This window comes from Pygocentrus nattereri, chromosome 13 (assembly GCF_015220715.1).
Source record: "Pygocentrus nattereri isolate fPygNat1 chromosome 13, fPygNat1.pri, whole genome shotgun sequence".
Lineage (NCBI taxonomy): Eukaryota > Metazoa > Chordata > Actinopteri > Characiformes > Serrasalmidae > Pygocentrus > Pygocentrus nattereri.
This window is the reverse complement of record NC_051223.1, coordinates 25,247,366-25,271,935: the sequence shown is the minus strand read 5'-3', so window position 1 is coordinate 25,271,935 and position 24,570 is coordinate 25,247,366. Positions and strand designations below refer to the sequence as shown.

The window sequence follows — 24,570 nt, the reverse complement described above, 5'->3', positions numbered from 1 at the left end:
TTTGGTGCTTGTGATGCACTGAATTCAGAGTTTGGTATTTGGGGGAGAAATAATTGAGATTTGTTCATTTCTAGTATATTTTCCTTGCCTACACAACACCACCTGATTTCTGGGATAAATATCTGTAGCCCATAATAGACAGGTCAGTATCATATATCCTAGCTGCAGGGTCTTATAGTGAGCACCACTGAATACACTGATGTATATTCTTGGTCACATCAAATAGGCTCATCCTTTCATACAGACATACATACAAAGAGATGTTACCTTCAAAAATACACAGAAATGCATTACTGATCAACGATTTACAGATAGAACGCACTGTGCTGGGAGCATGTACAGTGCAGATACACATAATTCTAAGATTATAATCATAAGATCAAAGTCATAGAAACAAAGGAACAACAAAAAGACATTAAGTCTCAATTGCGTATTTAGCCCACCTATAAAGCAAACAAAACAAATTAATCCTAAATAACTAATTCAATCTCTAGATTTCCCAATATGCCTTAATGCGCAAACTGTGCTCAACCTCCTGTAAAACGAAGAGCTTAATTGGAGCACCGCATTCTACTTCTTTATCGCTCACTAACGAAGGATTGGCTCCACTAACGAGGGCAAATGAGGAAATGAAGGCTTTGGGAAAAAGCAAGCCCTGAGGCTACACACGCACGTACCTCTGCCTGAGCTGTGCACTTTCTCATGCATGCACACTCGAAATGAGTCCGCAATGTCAGCAATTACAACTAATGGCATTCACTCGCAACTCAAAACAACATTCGGAACACCTGAGGACATTTGTGCATTTATGTGTCAGAACGATTTACAAAGATGAAGGTACGGGGGGGTGTTGGAGAGGGGTAAACACAATGAACAAAATGACTCTCTCTCTCTTTGGAAAACTCTTGCATTGTCAGTTTTAGTGATTCCATGGACGACAGCTGATGTACAGTAGCAGTGCGCATTTGTCCAACATGCAGGATTTGCGTGGTTTAAATGAATGCATCAGAGAAAAATGAATGCTGTCAGTCCCTAAAGGCTTACAGTGTGAAAAGAGGGATTTATAGACAAAACAAAATTCAGATTTTTCATGTTGGAAGCTACAGATGAATAGCATGAAGATAAGAGCAACAGCAACTAGGCCATTTTTTACATAATCCATTTCCACATCAGAATCCTACCACCTGGCAGATATGATGAGACTGAATTAAATGGTTCAAATTAGGCCTGGCTGATAAAATGATAATGACAATTATCAAAACATTTTTTCTAGTACTGATGATACCCTTGAGGTATTTTTGATAAAAATGATTGTGCTGTTCAGCTCAATCCTGTAATTAGCACCAGGCTTAGACTACTACTTTAACTCCAACATGAGAAATGGTTACTTATAACACCACGACGATGAGGACAGCTGGAGAGTTAGCTATGCTTGTTAACAGTATGGAAAGGAATGTGTGAAAAATAGAACAAAATGAGATTGTGGCACCAAGAAGGACTCACATCCTCTGCAGTGTTCCTCTGTCCAATGTAACAGACCAACCAGAATAAGCCTTTTGTTTTCTTTAAGCTTCAAAATAATATTCAACTTTAAAGCTGCACTATGTAAGTTGTATATGTTAAAATTGAAAGAATCAGCACTTCTGAGTCAGGCGAAAAAAGAAGAAAGCTAAAGAAGAAAAAAGCTAAAATATAAGTCCTGTCCACCACTGCAAGTCACCCTGTAAAGCCTGAAATAATAATTTAAAAAGTCAGAGGCGTTGGTTTAGGTTCCGCAGGAGTTTTTGGTTCACGTCATACGTCTTTATGTATTAACATCATACACACAGCTTTAAAAACAAGGCCTAGCTCAATGTTTCGGTCTCAAATGCATAGTCTACATCATGAGTCAGGCTCTGGGCCTCATGGGCAAAAACACTGCAGACTTCAGCACACAGCCTCACTAAACACACCTGATTCAGCTCATCAGCTAATTAGCAAGGCCTTCATGAACTGAATTCAGAGCCTTAGATAAGGGTAAACACTAATTTCTGCGGCACTTTTGCCTGGAAGGTTCCCTGTTTGGCATGTCTGCTTTACATTATATACTGAAGAGACATTGTGTGCAATTACACTCTTCTACCAGAGAGGTCGCCAAATTGCCTAAACAGTGTACGTTTAAAATTGAGCATTGGGAAAAGCATGAAGGTAATAATTATTAAAGATAAGGAATGGACAAATGACAGTCATTGTGACAAATTTGTCCCCATATCACCCAGCCCAAGTAACCAGTCACTTCAATGCTATCAAGGGTTGTAATGGGTTTCTACTTTAGCCCATGTTTACAGCTGGGTTGCCCTGTTGAGAAACAGCATATAAGAAAAGTTTAGATCATAATTGAAATAATTGAAATTTGGATGTTTCTGTTGTGTAGTAATGAAGGTAAAATTCATATAAATAGCAGTTTCTCTCCCGCTGGGCCTTGCTCTCCTGTAACACACACTTATGACATCACTGTTCGCCTGGTGCTACTCTGATCACACATCAGCAGCGGGACCAGAAAGAGAAGGATGAATGCTGCTTAAGAATGGATTATATTCCTTCCTTTTAAAAAGAGAGGGAGGCGGTAAAGAGCCTTGCAGCTGTTGGCACTCCTCTCTGTAATCCTCAGCTGTGCTGTCCAGCTCCTATTTACAGCACCTACCAACCCTGCATTCCCCACAAAACTCTGTTGAAACCCACTTAATCAACCACATGACCTTATGAGGGAGAACATGAAAGCCTGCATGCTACAGGAGGCCAAATCTAATGGCAGACACAAACAGGAAATCTCTGGTCAGGCCTCCAGCTCCCACTGAACAACACAAGTGAAACGGTACAGTGCTGCAAAATATGGGTAAGTGGTATTGTGGTTTAAAGGCTAAAGTAACACACGTACACTTCCCCTGTTGCTTAAAACACTCATATCATGGTAAAAGATGAGATAAAGTCGATGAATAGTGGGTCAATCGACACAGTGATGCAATGGTGTTCACTTGAATCAGCACACCAGTGTGAGTGTCCAACGCAGGATTGCTTAACAGTTTTTAAATCAAATTCAATGCGTTTTAATACCTCTTCAATGCTGCATTCACATGTTGGCGTTATAAATACCATTGCTTTGTGCCGCAGTGGTACACATCAAAGGCAGCATACAGCCATAGCAATGCTGCCGTGCTGACCGCATTACCGGCAAGGAATGATATCTGAGAAAAGCTTAGCAATGTTGATTCCTTATTTAAAGTGTTTTATTTTTTATTTGTTTATTTTTTTCTGGGTGATCCTGAACATCAACAAGCAGACATTCAGCATTCGTGGCTCCCCAAAAATCTAAGATCTGTTACTTCTACCATCGTGGTCGACAGCAAAGATTGGAAAAATGTAACTCTTGTAATTTTCCATCACTGCTTCACTGAAAACAAGGGAAAATCTTGTTTGCTGCAGTACGTCGACCATCAACAGCAAAAGACCTCACCACGCACACACATTTTCTAAGCCGCTTCTCCCTAAGGGTCGCAGGGACCTCAACACACAACAATGCAAATAAAAAACATGAAAATATGCTTTGAAATTGTATGATCCTTTCAGTCTTTTCAGTGTTTTTGACTTTATCTGTCGTGTTTTTCGCCCTCCAATCTGATCCAAGCCTTTGAATACAGAGCCCATACAAAATACTACATTTTTTATATTTTCATAGAAAACATAACTGAACAATTTTGTTAAGATTGCTAATCTGCTAATTAACACAGTAAAAGAAGGTTTTGTATGTGCATGATGTGACATTCTGGACTGATTAGTTTTTTCCTAATTTTTCAAAATGAACACTTTAACTATGTTATTGGCTTATGAACAAATCTGATGAACTTTCCTGTTTATGTGGCTTCCAGTTACTTTAATATTCCACAGTGAAATCGCTTCACCCCCCTGAACTGATAGCTTCTGTTTTATCTGACTACTAAAGGCCATTTTATATGATCGTGAATATGCTACTATTTCATCTTGCTGTAATATGCACACAGCACTCTGCTTCTTTCTACATTTTAAATGTATAATTTCTACTAACACCAGTTTAAAACCAGAAGCAGCGCAGATGGTAATGCAGAATCACTCCATCATAGTTTCTTTTTAAACTGGTTACGAATTGTGAGTGAAAAACATGATAGAAGTGTATTTATTATAGGCTTTTGATCGCTTGTATCACTCGCAACAAGCAGCAGTAAAAAATCTTTAGCCATAATAACCACATTTTACATACCCATGTTTAAAAGTAAGGTGCTACGTTAAATACAACACTGGAGCTATGGATATTATACATTTTCCACTGTAAAGTAGTTCATCCCTAAATTTAATACCTCTAATAGTAAAAAATATTTTCACGCATTTTCAACATCTATTTTAAGACTTAATAACACCTTCTAAGTCACTTCTAACACCTTATGCTTCTTCCAAAATGGAAGAAATCAGAATAAAATTTGTAGAAGGGTTTTTACTTTTTTTTACTTTTATCTGGTTTTTGTTTTGATTTGTTTCATTCCCAGGAACGAATGTAGGGGAAGTACGTGGGTGTCCTGGATAAAATGTAATCATAGGGGCCTGATCAATTCTCTTCTGAATAAAACGGGTAATTTGACACTATTTGTAAACCCTTTAGATCAAATGCACTAACTGATTTTATACAGTCCTGTTCTGTAGTGATTCAACTGTATTGAGGGTGTACCCACTTCCTTAGCCCATACATGGTACACACAAGGCTGGGAATTAGCACTATAATTCCCAGAATGACCTGTACAGGTCTCGGTGGAAGTTCCCTATGACTCAGCTGCCTCCACTTCTGAAAGGTTAAAGACAGCACTGACACAACAGTATGTTTCTTCATTGTACAAACTGTGAGTCTAACACAGCATCTGTTCCACAGATGAAATCTTTCGACAGAAGGCAAAATGACACTTACCCTTTGCCTTCTTTTCAAATTTTCTAAATAATTTACCTTTCAGGTAAATAAGAAAAAATATCTTCAAACATCAAACAGCTATCTGCTAGTAATTAGAGAATATTTTGCAACACTTGGAACAGTGAACAGCAGTTCATCACTTTGCATGAAGCTGCAGCAAGCCAGAGATCTTGCTTGTTTATGGGTGACCAAATACTTATTTTCCACCATAATTTACAAATAAATTATTTAAAAATCCTACAATGTGATTTCCTGGATTTTTTTTTCTCATTTTGTCTCAGTTTGTCTGAAGTGTACCCATGATGAAAATTACAGACCTCTCTCATCTTTCTAAGTAGGACAACTTGCACAATCAGTGGCTGACTAAATACTTTTTTGCCCCACTGTGTGTGTATATATATATATATATATATATATATATAGCAAAAAGGAAAAGACACACACCCATGCACAATAAACCTGAAAGTAAAAACAAGACTTTTCATTTGAGCTGGAACAGACTAAGTTACTTACAGTGCTTTCACTATCTGTTTTCATAGCCTACTATGTTCTTTCTTGCAGTGTCTGGGACCCAGGGTCCTGCCTCACGTAGCAGGATTTCTTGCTTAGCCAGCTAACATTAAACTTAGTTTAATCTAACCCTGGATTTTCTGTCTCACAATAGAGCATCACTCTTTTACCAAGCTAAATCACATTGGTAAGTTACATTTGCACACCTGATCACTCCAGAACAGGTAGGATTCTGGATTTCAGATCATAGACAGCTCTTGTACCAGTCAGGACGATGGATGTGGTTTTCTGCATGATGTTTCTACAGCCAATCACATGAAGAATTATTATTCCAATTAGCACTAGTGTGGTGATAGTAATGCTTTTTAATCATTATAAATGCTTTACTTTCTCCATTTTTATGTAATTTCTTTTTCCTTCCTTATAAAATCAGCCGCGGACTCCTCTTCAGGTTTTATGTTTGGCTGTCTGTAATATTCAAATCAAGTCAAGTCAAGGTTTATTTATATAGAGCTTTTTAAAACAGGTGTTGTCGCAAAGGAGCTTTACAGAACATTTTGGGTCCCAGCCCCCATGAGTAAGCCAATGGCGACAGTGGCAATTAAAAACTTCCTAAGAGCAAGAGGAAGAAACCTTGAGAGAAACCAAGACTCAAATGGGGAACCCAGCCTCTAATAAAAATCACTCTCATGCATGGGCACAGCTTGAGAATCTTGTCCTGGGCTAACAAAGAAAGTTGAACTTGCTGTATGAAACAGTCCCTACAAAGAGAACTATAAAGAACACAAACAAACTCTGGTTCCTGCTGAATAGCCTCAAGGACTCTGCTCTGGAGTATCAGTGTTATTGTAACATGAAGGCTTGATATGTAAGTTGCCCAATCACACCAACAGCTTGGGCAGGGTCGTCTGGCATGAGCATTTTGCCAACTGGGCTGTGGGATGTAACATTTAATGAATTGTGAAACATTTGTACAATCTTTGCAAAGGCACATTAGGCAAGGGAATTTGTAAGCCAGGAGTGAAAGTACCTTAAAAACATTCAAGTTGGAGAAGGGTGGAGGTAAAAAGTGAGAAATAAGAATACAAACTCTCTTTACTTTTTATTTCAAGAGCTAAAGTGGTTCTTCAGGCATTCTTGTTATGTTTGCATCAGCTAATCACAATCATTTTGTTCCTTCCTCTGTCAAGCGAAGGAAAACTTTCGACAGAATTCCTCAAAACAAACCTACGGTGAGAACAGTGGTGGCAGAATTATTGAACTAAGAAGTGGTGGAAATGGGTTAATGAGGAACGTAATGCCTGAATGCCTGACAAATGCTAATTTGATCATCTGATGCTGTATTAATTCCTGAAGCTGGACATTTTGCATTAAACCATATGGATGACCATGGATGCTATTTCTGGGTCAATGCATTTGCTAAAAAATGTGATGAGTAACAATAGTGTTACAGAATAATGTTAAGATCAATTAGCTAACTAGTTAACTTTTCTTAACCTAGTTACTGATAGCTTAGTAAATCCGTCTGATTAAACTGGACAGTAGAGATCCTTCAATTGTGATTAAAACAATGTGTACAAAGATAAACAGTAATGCATCTGCACACATGCCATGCTTCCATTGTTTCATTAAAGTCTGCTGAAAGTCTGCTCATGTAAAACTCAAGTTATCCGCAGCATCATCTCCTCCACCTCCTTCTCAGTGAGCCAGCTATTAAACTCTCTTTTGCACGGATTCTTTGTCATCTTCTTTTTCTTCTCCTTCAGTCTATTGTTAATGAGGCATAGTCTCCATGATCTAAAAAACCTTTTGAAATGGTTCTGTATATCACCAAAAAAGTGTTCCACTACTGTTAATCAGAGAACCTTTTTAGTTAAGAGTGTATTTAGCTTTATAGGACTGGAACGAAACACTTTCTTTTGGTCCTCAGGCCACTAACTTCTTCAGCTGCTCCCAAAAAGGTCTAGTGGGCGCAGTCCTAATGCTTGTGCAATGACTCGAGGCTGGATTCCGGACTGACAGTGCTGTGTAATGTATGAACTAGTGCAGGGCCTGTGTAATAGAGAAGTGTAATGGCTGAACTGCTTCGCTGTGAATGGGAGTGGTGCGTTTTCATTCCGCTGAAAATGAGAGCCGACAGCGTGCAAGCAGGCAGCGATGGCTTCTAATCATGAAGGTTGAGAGCGTGAGAGTGAGCCTCTATTGTACAGAAGGGAGGATGAAGTGGAGGTGTACTGGGGGAAAAAAGAGGTTTTAAAACAAACATAGAGACCACAGAGAGTCAGTCTGTCTGGCTCTGTTCTAGGTGGTGCCGCGGAGAGCAAAGACAAAAAAGAGGATGGAGCACTAAGAACAGAGAAAGAAAGAGTGGGAGACTGAAATCTGAGATAAACATAAAAAAGAAAGAAAAAAAGAGGTTTGGGCTGATGGTGTAGAATGGATACTGGCTTGTGACTGCTTTACAGCCTGGAGGGCTATGAATTATGGGTAGTGTAGGCAGAGGAGTGTATATATCTCTAACTTGTGATGTGGGTGCAGAGAGCAACGCACATTACATCTCGACAGGCCAATTTCTCTCTGTGACACACCTAATATCTCGTACTCTACTGCCTCTACTACAGCCCCTCCCCCTTAAGGGAGGGAGAGAGGAAGAAGAATACTCTGAGCTTTATCAATAAAGAACTGAAGACAGTGGAACAAATTCAGAGCAGGAGCAGGGCTGTTTTGATTAAAGATGATTATCTGAGTATTTTGATTATTATTTTGAGGGGAAATAAGAGTAAAAAAAGCAAAAAGAATGGTAGGGGGCCTATGGGCAGTAGAACATTATGTTATACTGATAAATTACATCACAACATGCTTTCCTGAGCACATCACAGGTATCATTAGTATGACTAAAACAATGACTAACAGAAGAGAAAAAAGATTTAGAGCACCTCTAAATGACAACACGTGGTGTCAATATCAAACTAAATCTGCATTGTAACAAGCCAACTAGATGTTAGTCTAGTATGAAAATATAATTAATAATTTTGTATAATAAATAATTTTGTTAATAATAATTTTCTCTTGCTGCGTATGTTTAACAAAACAAATTACTTATAGTTTTTAATACATACAGGAAAAGACCAGAATGAGCATTCTCAAGGTATCTGAGAGTAAATTAAATTGAATGCTTTTTAAATTAAGCAAGTGGTGATGTACATTCACACAGAAGTTAATACTGCTTAAGCCTGCTCTACTTAAACATGGATATTTGAAAATTGTAACAGGCATTAAGTGCCATATTCTTTACATGCTAGTTTTTGCAAACCTTTTGGTAAAGCCTCTGAATATTACTGTACATTACTTGTGTATTATATATATATATATACATATATATTTATTTTTTATTTCCTATGCCCTGTATAGCTACAAACATGCACCGATCCTGTTGGTATGGGTTTCCTCTTTTTATGATGCACACTAAAGTAACTCAGCGCTAACAGCTACCCCTGAAGAATGCTCAGTCAGTAACCATTGCTTTATAGTGACCTTCAGAAGCCTTGTTAACCTTTCAAACTGAACTAATCATTGTTAATTCAATCCGAGAACATCTTAAATGATGATTTCTTTGAAGTCACTGCAACAGCCCTAATGGTAATATGTAACACAGTGGAGTCCAAATGTCTGAGATCACACTGTAAAGTTTGTATTTTTTTTTTATTTAAACTTACATAAAACTTTAAAGTTTTAGAAACTTGCAAAATTTAAAACACAAAAAAGTTGTGACATACTTGAAATTCCATTATTAATTTGCTTGAGTTATTATACAAAAATTATACAAAAAGGTCAGACTGTTTTTAAGTCTTACTAGTTCAATTGAAAAACACATGTTCAAACGACTGTCAGTGACACATCGTCCACCTCTAGGCTACTTTCTCTTATATTGGCCTACAGGGAGAGAGAGAGAGAGACTCAGATAACCCCTGGTTCTGTGAAGTGTTTAATGTTAGGAGTGTTCAGCCAAAACTAATGACATTCCTTTACTCTGAACCCCCCCCGCCCCCCATCCCCCACAGAACACTGCATCAAGACATGTGATGTGCATGAGAGCTAGTAAGTTCTGCACTAGCAGTGGTTTTAATGCCAGTGTATGACCTGTATTGATGTTTGTGATGCTAAGTTAACTTTAATATCCGATACTCACTCATACAGCACACACACACCTGCTGAATACATTTATACTTCCACTCCACAGCAAGCACTCAGTATCACTACATCATTCATATCAGCTCATATCTCCTCTAGAACCGCCCTAATCACAAACGTTCCGCACTACCTCATCCATCTGCTTACAGCTAATCATCAGGAATTCGCCTGAGCAGCTCTTCAGACTATTCGTCTCACAAACTCTACCTGCAGACACGGCCAAAGCCTGAAAACCCTGACATTTTTCCTCCTGCACCTTCATCTTCTGTAAGACAAACAAGACCTCCTTATCACAGAGAACGTGGTTTTCTATAGAGAACAATACAAGCAAAAGCCTCTCATGTCACTGGTGGGAGCTGGTGGTGTTGGCCTCAATCAGCATCAATGTGGTTGTAATGCATTTCAGGATATGGTCCATGCTTAACTTCATGTGTTTAAGTGAGTCCTCCCTTCCACCTCCTGGGGCATATCTCAGTAAGATTGCAGATTCACCGGCATGATGCGTTTTCTTCTCTAGAAATATGACCTACTGGGACATTACCTTCATCCCATCTGTCCTCAGGGCCGTTGGGGTCATCGTCATGGGCCACACTGTCTCCATCAGCTCCATCCAGGGGGCTCCCCGCTTCTTCCACGATGTGAAGCTTATCCTCATCATCAGAGTCTGACTGGCCTTCCAGTACATGGCTGTAGTTACTCACTGCACACAGATAGAGAGAGAAGGTAGAAAATGTTCAGATGTGTTTGTAATAAGAATGCAGTGGAGGGTATAGAGAAAGACTGGGATTGAGCGGTTAGATAAAATGAAAAATGAATGAGTAAAGGTGAGTGAAAAATGAAAAGTAGGAATGCTGGAGAGTAAAGAAAAGGAGAATGGCCAACAGCGGAGCAATGATTTCATCCAATCTGCCCCCTGCGAGGTCAGACAGAGAAGGGTAATGGTCAGAGCGCAAAGAAGAAAAGGCTGATTAAAGAGAAATGGCTGGAAAGGGAGAGAGAGAGAGATGGAGGACTGTGCTTCAGGTAGTAATTTGTTTCTTGGGCAGGGAGCAGTGGGCAGTGCCTGAATGAGTTTATCAATAAGCCAATGGACGTGAGACAGAGGACGAGTTAGACAAAAGGACTCGCGATTACATCAATCAAACACTGGGGCAGGTTGCATGCAGACCGGCCCATAGGCATACCCACACACCTGCAGCACGGTCCCTGAGTCTTTAATACACACTGAGAGATTAATGAAACGGTCACAGTAATGTCTGTGACTTGCATTATAACGTACTGGCTTTCAAATTGGTGTCCAAACTTAATGGTTTGATTCAGAGGACAGAGGGAATAATTTTATACTACAGGTAAATATTAAAGACCATTAAATGGGTGAGAATCAGAAGAGCTTTTGAACACACTCAAGCATTTTTTAAAATTTTGCTCAATCTCTATTGCAAATATTAACTAATGTATGTAATGAAGTATGAATATTAACATGAGGCAGTTGCGGTACATTTGGGGTGGATTTGAATGCTGCTGCTAAACCTATAAAAATGTCATGGCATAATAATGCATGACTGAAGCAAAACAGCCATTAGTTTCCTTATTATTTAAAAAGCTTAAAACTGCCAGTATTGTGGCTTTGGCTGACAGTAAGTATTAAAACTGAGTTAGCATATCTTGTGTGTTTGTGTAAACAAACCAAAAAAATCAGCAAAAAATCTGCCATTTGCCAGTTTTGCTGTAGAGAAACAAAGAATTTGCCATAAACATTCATGGCCTGTGCATCCCTATATAAAAGTCTGAAGAGCTTAACTTATCCAAACACAGAAAAGTGTCACTATTGTAATAATGCAGGTATACTTGAAAACTGTATTAGTTCAAATAGTTTTCATGGGTAGCAACTGTCAAAAACAACATGGTGTAAATCCATATAATCAGTAAAGCAAGTCTGCCAATTGTCCCCGAACAGCTCACATTTCTTTATACGTTATTCAACTTACACTCACACTGTAAGAAAAGATTCAGTTTTTTAACTTAATAAAAGTAAATAAGGTTGCAATGAACGTTTATTACTATGTTAACAGAACCATGTGTTTTACATTCTGTTAACTTATTAACAGAAGTTCAATGACCTCAAAATTATAAGGCATCCAGGTTTTTTACTTTTTAAGTTGAATCATTTTTACAGTAAACAAAGACAAAGCAAGTCTTTCAAGTATTACGTACTTAGTTGAAGGTATGAGGACTGAAGTGCTCAACTTCATCATCAAGCGCTGCAGAGCTACATTTGTTCCAGCCATGCACAACACCCCCTGTTTTCACTAATGAGCTCTCACACTTAACTAAGAAGGGAGCCTAATTCAATTAGTGCAGACCTGCACTCTCAGCCCCAGTGATGTCACATGCACATGCACTCTCTGCTACAATGGCAGAAGTAGCCCAACCGCACAGTAACTTTTGCTGCTGCTGCTAAGCGATTTCATCACTTAATCCAGTTTTCGTCCATAACACGGCTAGAGAGTTACACTGAATGTACCTTCCTGATCAAAGAGATCATAGAACCCATTAAAAGTGTCTGTTGGTTCCTGGTGGTTTTCAGTAGTGGCTAACGGTATTTTGTGTTTTCCTGATGGATTGATATCACAGTGTAAAGGATTTTGATCATTTAATCAGGTGATTGATCGTTTAATAAGGTGTGTCTGGTTCCACATGCATTTGATCGTTTTCTAATGGCCTCTAAAGGCAACCATCAAGCCAATTTACGTTAAGAGGCAAAACCATCAGGTTTTATTCCTAACGGCCCTGCAAACACAGTTATGTTGCGACAGCATACTGTTTTGGTGCCCACAACATTGTCTGCTTGGTGCTCTCTACATTGTCACGTTGAAACGTAATTGTAAATGTAAAGTTATGACAACGTTGTCTTGACAAGTTTCTAGGAGGTTGTGATGTTGATGAGACAGTAATCAGTACTACGTTGACTGTACGTTGTCACAACCTCCTAGAATCCTTAAAAAGTTCTATGTTAATCACTATTACAGTTTTTGATAACCAATTCTAAACGATTCATGTCTTTCATGAGTTTCAGTAGTCTTTTTGTTTTTTCTATGAATAAACCCGACATTCATGTCTTATTGTCCTGGTTCTACTGTAAAAGTTTCCATATTTAATGACCTTATTATCAGTATGGCAACATGAATATATATTCAGTGTAGCTCTTGTTGACCAGCAGTATGTGGTTCGCTGTTTTTCCTCATAAAACTGACAAAAACACTGTTGTGGCAGAGCGTGCCCTGACGTCATCAATAGGTGCATGTCTGCAGGTGCTGTAGGTGCATGTCTGCAGCCAGACCCTTCTTGCCTAATTAGGCAAATCAGGTTCTCTGGCATGTAGCTGGATCAAATAGTGCCAAACATTGTTGAAAAAGTCACAGGATTTGTATTCATCATTTCAATATTTCTGTCATCAAAGACTGACACCCAGTTTAACATAGCTCTAATACAAAGCCTACTGCTGTTTGCAGATGTTACTGTGTAAAGGCTAAAAGGATTTTGCAGAAACATAAATTCAATAGCATACTGAACTCCTATTACCTCGATCCAGACACCCTGTCAAAGAGAGGGCAATATGGCAAAAATATAAAGGTACTTTCAATTATGATACTTAGTCAGAGCAGGTTAGCCCTATATGGCTAACGCATGTTGCAAAGGGCCCCGCAAATTAATACTGGTCATCTCTGTCTCACTGACCTAGCTGTTTACTGGTCAGTCTGTCTCAGTAACCTAGCTGCGTTATTATGTTGGATGAACTCCAACAGGGAACAGTATTCACAAACTGAAGCTGGGAATGATAACTGCATTGCATGTAAACGTGTTTATATTCGTGTGCACAAAATGACACTTGAGCTTTGCAGCAGCAGCCACTGTGGAGGTCAGTCGAGTCCAGTATATGGGTGTGATGGTACACTCCTCATATGTGCACATAATTTTAAAACAAGACAATGTTTATCCGGTGAGGACTGTAGAGCTCTGGGGTGTGAGGTGTGACTGCGTGGCAATTGCTAATGGCATACGTGGCTCACGGGTCAGGTAGGAGGCCCCTCTGTAGAATTTTGCTTAGGACCCTAGGGAGGTCAGGACCAGCTCTGCATTTCATTTTTTGACATTTGTTTATGTGAGACAGACATTTGACAAGTCACCTTAGAAGCTTAGTGAATATCCATTTAAGAAATAGTCTACATAGCACTTCCAGACAACCTTAACCCTGACAGGGGTTTCTTTATCATTACACATCTGATCTCCCCCTTTTCTGTCCTGCCACTAATGTCTCTTTTCCTTTTTTTACTATAAAAGGAGAATTGAGTGACCTCCATCTCTGCGCTGTACACCTGAGGGGACGATAGATAAGGGTAAGCAGCATTGATTTTTCTGTAGCCAGCCAGACGACCTTAATTAGCAATGTGTGTGGACACGCACGTGTTTGTGTGTGCGCCAGAGTGAGTGCGCTGGGCTCAGCGTGACGTGACATTCTATTAGCAGAGCGAATGACGGAGCGCTAGCCTTGCCTAACGAGTTCTCATTCGTTAAGGTAAGTGCTGCTTGAACATAGCCACTAATACTGGCAGTATAAATCAAGCTTAAAGAGTCTGACTCTTAGCCAGCGTCAGCAGAGTGAGAGAGAGAGAGAGAGAGAGAGAGAGAGAGAGAGAGAGGTGGGGCGGAGGAGACATAACCTTAAATATGAAGTAAATGATATCCTGGAATGTCCTCTGCTTGCCTACTGGGGTAAACTTAAATGAAACCAAGGTGGGAAAACAGTGATGGGCAATATGATGATATGTTATCACTTCAGCCACGATATGCCTGAATAGACATATTTTGATCAGCTGCTAACTGACGTCATCAAACTTTGCACTAATTTAAGTGTGATATCATGCAAATGATCATTTTTTTATCTCTTTCACATGCCACACGTTTCTATTGCTTTGCCTGTATTCAAATATTCCCTTTGTACAATAATTCGAATCTATTGGAAGTTTAAAGATGAATACAATAGAAAATGTTTACTTAATCAGAGGCTTTACAAACAGATCACCTGAGTAATAACACAGATACATTCTATCAGTCTGGCAATATTCTAGTTTCCAGCCAAACAAATGCAGAGGACCAATGGATGTTAACATTGAATGGTTTAACCAATAGATGATCAATAGGTTATCGTGCCATCTGTGCAGAATACTGTTATTATAAATTATAAAGCAATATCAGGAGCTAACCAAGCTGGTAACTGTGTTGTAATTACATAACCATCACAGAAAATTCATCCTTAGAGGTATAGCTGCAAAATGCTCATACATGGTACTTTGTAACTAAATTTGGATGACAATGACATAATTTATTGCAATTATACAGATAATAAGCATCATTACCATCAAAGCTTTACAGCCTGTAAACAACAACAATCAGTGTAATGGCGTAAACATGTACATATATGTAGTTGACTGCATGTCACCTCACAATGCCATCATCTTATTTTATTTAGTTTTTAAAATGTATTTTATTTTTATAAAATAAATAATATATAGTTTTTTGTTTATTTTATTTACTTAGTTTATTTTCTTTTTCCTCGTACTTTTACAACCTTTTCTAAACGTGATATATTGTGGTGTATTTTGTCTTTTCCAGCCCAAAACAAAATACTGTGATATACAGTTTTTTCTCAGTATTTCCCCCCCTGAAAATAAGCTTTAGCCTGCACGACTACCTGATAGCTCTGAAAAAAGCTAAAAAAATGCTGGGATTTTTAGATTCATATTATGTAGCCTACAGGTCCTTCTGGGTGTAAAGCAATATGGAGATGTTTGCAGCACCCACATCTTTACTACCTTGGAAAGGCTCCCAATTCCCGTTAACAGACCCAACAGAAGACTATAGTAAAGAAAATGAGTGTGAACGTGGATGTTCAGACACACTGCCTGCAGGAAGGAGAGTACGTAGGCCTGTCTATAGCGCACTGCATGTGTGCGAGTCTGTGATAGCAGAGCTTTAAGATAAGTGAGTGGGTGAACCCTGATAATGCACTTACAATGAAAACAGTTCCTCACACCCTCCTGAGCTCCTCCAGTGTGTTAAAGAAGAGGGACGTAACAGTGTTACTATAAAATTAAATATTTCCCTCTTACAAAGTCTGGCAAGGGGTTTCTCTGAATCAGTGCATATAAAAGCACACGCAGTGGAAATTTTAAGTGAAAGTGTTTGTGATAATATGAGAGGTGTGAATTAGAACTTGAAATATTTGCCTGAACCTGACAGGACCTCACTGTTCATAAGGCTTCACTGGGTTTCTCAAATATTTGTGGAGCTCGCGTCAGGCTCAAATTTTATGTTCAGGTTTCTCAGAGTCTGTCTCCAACCTTTAAAGGATTGTGGCCTGCGTTTGCCCCTGCATTCGATTTTTTCTCCCTATTTTGATTCTTTCTCTGCACTTTAAATATTTTTTCATCTGGAACGCTGGAGTCACTGTTGTTGGCAGTTAGGTCCACATGTCCAGCAGAAAACAGCACATTATGTAGCTTCTTCCACACATAATAAACAGCAAATTTTTTGGATGCCCCTGATTCACTGATGAATTGCTAAAGTGGAATTGAACTGTAATATTAGATATGTGAATGTTTTTGTGCATCAATGCACAATATAGAAATTATGCCTTAATGCTCATATTTGATCACTGTCATGTATATATTTGCTAATGCCAACACATAAACATGTATTAAATATAGCAATTTGGATAAAAAAATTATCATTTTTTTCTGTGGTTACGAACGCAGTAAAATGTTGATATTTTAGTTTAGCAGCCCAGCCTCACATAAACAATCTCTTGACGTACAATAAATAGTTACTTTGACATATTGATCAAATCTAAATTTCTTAATGCCATTTTTTAATATCTACCAATAGTGATATGATTCTGAGATTATTGTGCCTCTCTTGTCTCTGGTTGGTGGTGTTCAGGCTCAGATCAGTCAGGTCAGACTTGGACAGACTGTTCTCGAACTACATTCAGGTTCAGGTAAAAATTTCAGACGTATTTAAAGCTGTGAATGCGTGCAGGTGCGTGGGTTCCCCCAAACAGGCAGCTAGAACGCTGAAGGTGTGCCAAAGTACCTCCATCTTCTTTACCCACACACTCTGTCCGGCCCAGCCCCCTCTATCTCATCTCTCTTTTCCACTCGTCTAAGTACCTCTCTCCCTGGCCTGGCCAAATCAATTTTCCTCTGAGAGGCGCAAAGTCAGCACAGGGCTTGGCTACAGAGCTGAATATCTCTCACACACACACACACACACACACACACACACACACACACACACACACACACACACACACACACACACACACACACACACATACACATACCATATCTCTTTGCTGCTGGCCCGATCTCGTACATTTACATTAAGCTGATTTTGTGCTTTTTTATGCTTGCACTCTATCTAACACACTCTCCCTTTCAATCCTATTCTCCCTCTCTACCCTGTACACTCATTCTTTTTAGTACTGTAAGCAAATCTAGCCAACCCTACACTTGGCGTCATCCTCTCTATTTTTTTCCCCTCCGTCTCTGTCTCTAGTATGTTTCTCTTTTATTCTGAATAAGGACTGCACAATATGAGGGAAAAGTCATGTTGCATTTAAACTGCTCCAGACAGCAAATGTGATTCGCTTTGAAAACTACTAAACAACTGATTCATTAACTTTTGTTAGCTCATTTGAACCCACTGATTCATCAAAGAGCAGGCACGAATGGTCATGATGCTCCACAACACAGCAAAACATTCAGGGATTGGTTAGATGGCTCATTTGCACACTGCAGACTACTGTAATATCAGTATTGTGAAGGCTAATATCATGACAGCTATTAGATAACAATATTGCGCAGCCCTCTTCTGAATCATGCATAGGTTCAGTGTAAGCTGGAACTAAAAGCCTTTACCATTTTTCATACTTCAGTTACTCAGAGCTACTAATCTTAACCAAGAAGCCTCCTGCATTCCTGCAGTCTGACTAGCTCACACCTCCACAAGAGCTGCCACATACCTTCTGATGATGTAGAGTGAACGGGCTTCTTTCTGAGTTCTCCTAAATATAAAAGGGTGAAAACTCTACTGACTATAGGTTTTATTTGGATACTATATCTACTATTGTACTCAGGTTACTTCAACTGCTTTTTCAGGTAAAGGGGGACAGTACTTTAAGATTACAGGACACTTATGTGAGACAGCTCACTGGCAGTGCTTCCTCTGTAGAGCAACAAAACTAATCAAATTTGGCTGAATGAATAACAATCATGAACTGAACTGGCTTAATACTTTTGAAAACAAGATGTTTCCAAGGGTGGACTTCAGCTCTTTCCTGTTCTCCAAGGAAGTTCAGATTGAGTCAGGTTTCCTCCCTGACTCAGTCTGCTCTCTTTATTCTTGCATACTCATTCTGTCCTCTCTTCATTGACTTCAACCATTCCCCTTCCTTTATAAAATTGGCATAATGCTTGGTTTTGTTAAACTCAATCTTCATGCAACATAATTCCACACAATAGCTCATTTATATAAAGCATGTTGACCTAAATAAAAAAGAATCTGCACTTGTTTCGTGTGGGCTTCTCTACACCACACCACACAAAGGCTTCAACAGGACACCACCAGGTGCCTTTGCACACAAATATCATGATATACTACGCCTTTAAAAAGTGGCACAGTACTTACAATTTCAGTTTGTCAGATTTAATATATTTTTTCATCTTTCTAAAAATGACAAGAGAAGTTCTTTTTGATTTCTCCTCTTATACATTCTGGTTTGTCAGGTCAGTTACTATGTGCGGAGTGAAAAGCACTCTTGTGGTAATTATTCATGATAGTTACATTTGATTGGCTCCTGCCACTTCAGCAAAGCAGCATGACATGTATTTATCCTAATATATCTGATGTTTTGCTGAACTCACCCTATACTTCTTGTCAACTTCAAACATCAGTTTAAACTACACATCCCATCAGGCAATGCAGTCAAGGGAAGCAAAAAAGAGCCCATGTCAATAGGACAGAAACACCCACAGGGCTGTGCAGAGTGGGCTGGATGGGAGTGATCCGTGACAAACCATCACAAGCCCTGTTCCACTGTCACACCTGAGAGATTTCATTACTGCCTGCGGGAGCTGCATGCAGGAAAAGTGACTAAACAAACACTCAATAAGCAGAGAACATTAGTTTGGCGACAAACACAGAGACCGCTACAGAGACCCAATGGAAAACTGGGGTCATTAAGCACCGCACTAATTACCGGTATGAAATGAGAAGTCACAACAGAACCTCAGCAAACACAACAGAGCACATAACTGCAGTTGTTTTTTCCAAAATAGTGTAGATGTGACTGTCCATCTAGGAGTAGCCCTTTAGGCACAGTGCCTACCTGTTTGAAAGGTACATCTAAAACAAGTAGAATCCCATTAGAATCCCAGTAGAAAGACCATAGTGGTAACAGAGGACACTGTGTGATTGAAAGTTTGAGAAACACTGAGTTGCCAGTTTATTAGTTACACCTACCTTGTACCAACCCTTACTGGCCATTTTATCAGCTTCATACCATACAGTTGCAATTTTACACACTGTGGTCCATCAGCTCCAATCTACCCCATCGATCAATAAAGGGACTACCAAAAAACCACTGCTGACAACATACTATTTGAATGGCTCACCATTTCCAGAACAGCAGGGATGCCAACGTAACAGTGGAACATTAGTGAGTATAAGACTGGTACAAATGTATACCATATACCATCATTACCAAACTCCATCCCCATTGCAGTAAGTTGTCTATAGAAATGGTGCTTCTATAAGCAGAACTGCTCAACAGAATGTACACTGGCCTTGCTCCCTCTTTTTCCCTCTTTATGCGTGTGATGCAGTATGTTCCCAGAAGGTCTCCACCCTACTTCTCTGAAGCTCCTACTGAAAGCCAACATGAGTCTCTGCATTTCAGGTGCCCATTAAAGCCTCAGGCCCGCGGGCCGACACCTGCCGCAGCCCACCGATAAATGCCACCCAACCTGGGACCTGCATAATCCTAAAGATCGTCCAGCACTTCTAGATTACCAAAAAAAAACAGTCTAGACCAAGGTACTCATCTGCTAATTATAATACCACAAGGGCCGATATTACGACATTGAATTGATTCGTCTAAATTTTTTCCTCAAGATAAAACACACTAGAGAAAAACAGACAAGAGGTATTGATTTGGCATTAAGTTGGGCTGTGAATTTCCTGTGAGCTTTTGTTGCCAAGAGGATATCAATATGTTTGAAGACCTCAACACCACTGTACAAAAACAAAAAAAAGAAATGTTATGGTCTGAATACACAGTATAGGAAAGAAACCCCTGTCTCCTTGTCAGTTTGCTTTGTAGGTTATTGTGCATTACTTGTTTTAGCAGTTTTAGGCAAACGTGGGCCATCGTTTCTATCCATCAAGCTCTTAAGGGAGGAAAGCATGCAACTCAACAACTGTCGTTGCACATGAGCCACTCAGCTGTAAGCAGGTAAGCTGAATGACTTGTTCTGAGAACGCCTTAAAGTCAGATGAGATCTCATACATATGAAGCATCTCTTAGCAGGAGTTAGCATCCCTCTCTGGAAAAGCATTATCAGGTATGGTTCCCTGATGTGAATCACTTAAATTGGTAACTGTTTCGACAAGAGTTCTTTACTACAACTTTACTAACAGTTGAAAATTACACTGAGTTTGATTATTAAATTAATTCAATTAAATGATTGAATTAACTCTAATACTTCCAGTAAAAGCAAGCAGGTCTTGCCTTAATCATGGACAGCCCAAACTACATTTAACCCCTTAAAATCCCCCGGCTTATTACACATTAAGGCTTATTATTTGGTAACTACAGAGATGGCAATGAAAAACGTTTGGGCTATTCTTAGTTTTTAGAAGTGTGTAATAAAACTTTGGGCCCACTAGCAGGCCATGTAAGGGGTTAAAAGCATATACTCAAACTTTTGGTCAATAGGTGCTTTGAACAACTTAAAGATTTGAGTGCTGATATCACAACAAGGGATTAAATGTGTGGGTTTTGGCATTATTCGCAAGGTGGTCCTTCTTATCAATTGTTCCCTTAGTTTGGCAGTTCAGCAAAGAAACAGAAATGAAACATTTTTGAAACATTTTGTCCCCAAACTTTTGATGGGCAGAGCACATTTTAACCATGAAATGAAAAGATAATGTAATTATGATTATAATTATAAAGGTATGAGAGGGAAATCTGACCCTTTATCAGCACTCTTATACATATTAGTGTGTCTATAAGCATACAGCCCTGACCAGAACCCCACAGTTCTCCATAAGCATGGCTACCAGCACCCGCAGTGCAAATTAATCAGTATGTTTGATTCTAAAAAAGAGTCAATACAACCCTTTGAATTCTGTTCGTGCGTTTTAATGGTGATGGACGTATCTCAAGGGGAGATACAAGTGTGTTAAATTGCAGAGGGATTTCTATTTCGGTGTGACGAACAGGTTTGCCTCCCGGAGTGTGCAGCTTTGCTTTTTCACCGCTCAGCAGACGTGGCGGTTTACCTGCAGCTCTACCTGCAGCAGTGTTCAGAAAACACACAGCACGCAGGCTCTGGAAGACCATAATGCACCATAATAGTGTTTTCATTACAAGCCTTGTTGTGTTTTGGGCTCATTTTAATGTCAAGGGGTGTTTGTTTAAGAGATATGTCTACAGCGTGAGAGTGATGGTTAAACTTTTTTTCTGTTGGGTCAGCGGTTGAGGGTCGAGGCTTCTCGCAGCACGTTCGTCCTGCCCTGGGGAGTGTAGCTATGCCAGGAATGTCCAATCATAACACTTTCCCAGAGTGGCTCTGTCATGGCGACAACTCAGTGTGTCAGCTTTTCCTACCTTCATTACCACAGACTCTACAAAGCTGCACAGCAACACAGCACAGCCACTAATCTGAGTGAATTTGGCAAAAAAATCTCAAAACGGTCTGATTACAGGCCAAAGGCAAGGTTGTCTTATGGGTGGCAGTGATTTGATCTTTGTCATTTAAACAGGACGCAACTCCTGGGTGCAGGTTTCAGCGTTGTTGTAGTTTCTCGAGGTGTAAATCTGACCTCAAAGCAGTTTGATTTAATTACAAATCGTTGGGAAGTGACTGAGAACATCATGATATCTCAAAGCCCATCATCACTTAATTAGATCTGATTCTTTTGGTGTCATTCAGAATTACATACTGGAGCAAAATCATGACGCAATGCTTTTATTGTTATTATTATTATTATTATTTTACAATTTAAAATAGCTTCAATGTTCGCAAAAATATCACATACTTTATTGAGCAACAGTTTATTTGAAGGCTGCCTACACGGGGAATTCATAACACATGAATAAGCACTAAATGACTTATTTCTAAAGGCACTTAAAGTACAAAGTACAGTATAAAGTACTAGTTTTTTGCTAGATTTATAAAGTAAATGACATATTGACATAAGGGACCTTAAACTAACGAGTCTCCTGTAATTAAAAATGATAGTCAATTCTAACATTCCAAAATCGATGCAGTTGATTCGGCATAGTCAGACTGACGCATCTCAATACGCTATGCTCTTTTACACGCCTAGTGGACAAGCCCATCAGTTTTTTTTACTTTAGGTAGAGATTAACAACCAAACCGGCTGATTAGCTGTTGTGTCTAACTTCTCTTTTTTTAGCAGTTTATACTAGTTTGTACTGACAATAACTGACATCCTACACTGTTGCAGGCACACACACCAAATCATGTAAATTCAATAAAGCTTACATGCATCTTTTGAGTGTTTATATGTAAGAAGCATACATGCTAACAACATCAGAATTAGTTACACAGCTAATAAATAAGCAAACAGTCCTGCATGGTGCCACACGTTACAACTTCTACTGTTTTCTGTAAAACCCATGATGTGTCTCAGTAAATGTATTTGGTCAGTATATGATTGTGAAAGCTTACAATTGTGGAAAATAACTGCAGTCAGCTTAAATAACTACGATCGGATGATTATATAATAACTGTGACAGGCCTACTAGTGGTTACTACTAAAGACAATGTATTACCTTGCAGGAACGCTTCTAGACGTCTTCAAAATTCATTAGTGCTTATTTGAGCAATCTCTAGCACCATCCATACCTCTGCACTGTGTATCTGACCTGAAGCCTGATGCATTGTTCAAGTAATAATAACAATGCACACAGTAGCAGCAGGGGTAGGAACGGAGCTACACCCTTCACTCCAGATATAAACAAACGCTGCACCCGACACACGCAAGCGCATACACAGCCGTGCATTTCATCTCCATTCGGCTCCAGTCATAAAGACACCGCAGAAAAGAGAAGAAAAACACAACAAAACCTTCTGGACGTCGCTTAGTCTACACCGCATAGGCATACCTACTTCAGCATTCCTTTCATACGCACACACAAACACAATTGCAGCCTTAACCACATCCCCACCCAGCATTCTTTTTTTCTCTTTCTCTCACACACATGCTAACCACACGAAGATGGAGCCATCACATCAAACAAAAGCCAGATACCACACACACCTCCGTGTTACGTATTTGAGCAGAACGCTTGGGTGTTTCAGAGAAACATCTGTTCATAATGCTTATACTTCATATCTGTACAACTGACCATACACAGACTGCAAAAAGTCCACTGCAGAGCGTGCTCCGGCCTGTAGGGGGCTCTTTATTCCCAGGAGACACAAACTAGTGCAGTGGTGCATATAATGGAGGACTAGTCTCAGTAACCTGCTGTGTGTTGTATTTAACAGCCACTCACTTCACCACTCTCATTTATAACCACAAACAAATGGGTTATGCTCCTTTGGCTAAGTGAAGAAGTGAGGCCTGTCTAAGGCGTGACACTGGAATATTTACAGTAAAAGCCTGTTTAAGTTGTCTTGTATTCTTTCCTTAAAGATATACTTTTTCATTCAGGTCCACTTATGACATTTGTGTGGTTTTATGTTGCAAAAACAGTCAAAATTAGTTTTTACAGTCTCTCTTTATGCCTTGGAATTAAACAGGCTGCTTTTCATACTGTGCCTTTAAGACTGATGTACGCATATAAGCTCTGCTCTGATGGGCTCCCCTGTATTGTTCCTTATTGAAAAAGCAGCCTGGACTGAAACACTCCTTATGGCTTCGCCATGAATGGGGCTACACTGCTGTAGGCAGATATGTCTGTGACATCACAAAAACCACGAATTGAAAATGGGCTGTTTTGCAGCTTAATTTCCATATATCAACTATATCGACTGGCGAGTTAACGGTCCACATTGAAACTTACAATGTTTACATACTACATCAAACTCATATATTTAAAAAAGTGAGACAAAATGTTTTCCATGATAAGGAAAATGTAGGCCCAGTGAAATAACTGACGTTTGAGGGGAGGAACATGCCCAAAACCCCTCCTCCTTCCAATTTAAGGTCTTATAAATTTGCATCCTTTTCCCGTACAAAGTACTTACAGTCCCTACAGTCTCCCTGTTCTTCAGTCCTCATGGCTCCAGGCAGAAGCCGCCCAGAACACAGAATCATTCCTCCCTCATAACTCACAAATAAATGTTAGTGTATCAGCATCGTCAGATATGTACATGAAAAATATTCAATATCGGCATCAACATGAAAGATACTGGCTTTGGAGAAATTCCCATATTGGTGCATCCCTAAACTGAACACATGACAAGAAAAATATAGATGATTTGATGATTAATTATTGCAAATATCTTAAAAGAAACCACTTGATCTCTTTCTCTCTCGCTTTCAGCTTCTTTTGATGGCTTTAATAAATAAGGCTGTTTTAGACC

The 24,570-nt window shown here is 39.3% G+C and overlaps 1 protein-coding gene across 3 annotated transcripts in view; it reads right to left on the bottom strand.

The window, feature by feature from the left end:
* The window catches only part of zeb1b (zinc finger E-box binding homeobox 1b), an 80,343-nt gene that overhangs the window by 11,694 nt on the left and 44,079 nt on the right, over positions 1–24,570 (bottom strand). For 2 of the 3 annotated variants that reach the window (XM_017703735.2, XM_017703743.2), the window contains exon 2: positions 10,212–10,370. In XM_017703735.2, coding sequence (XP_017559224.1) covers positions 10,212–10,370 — 159 coding nt within the window. Of the gene's footprint in view, positions 1–10,211; positions 10,371–22,811; positions 22,906–24,570 lie in introns of those variants that run through there. The other variant, XM_037544169.1, reaches the window with a different exon arrangement.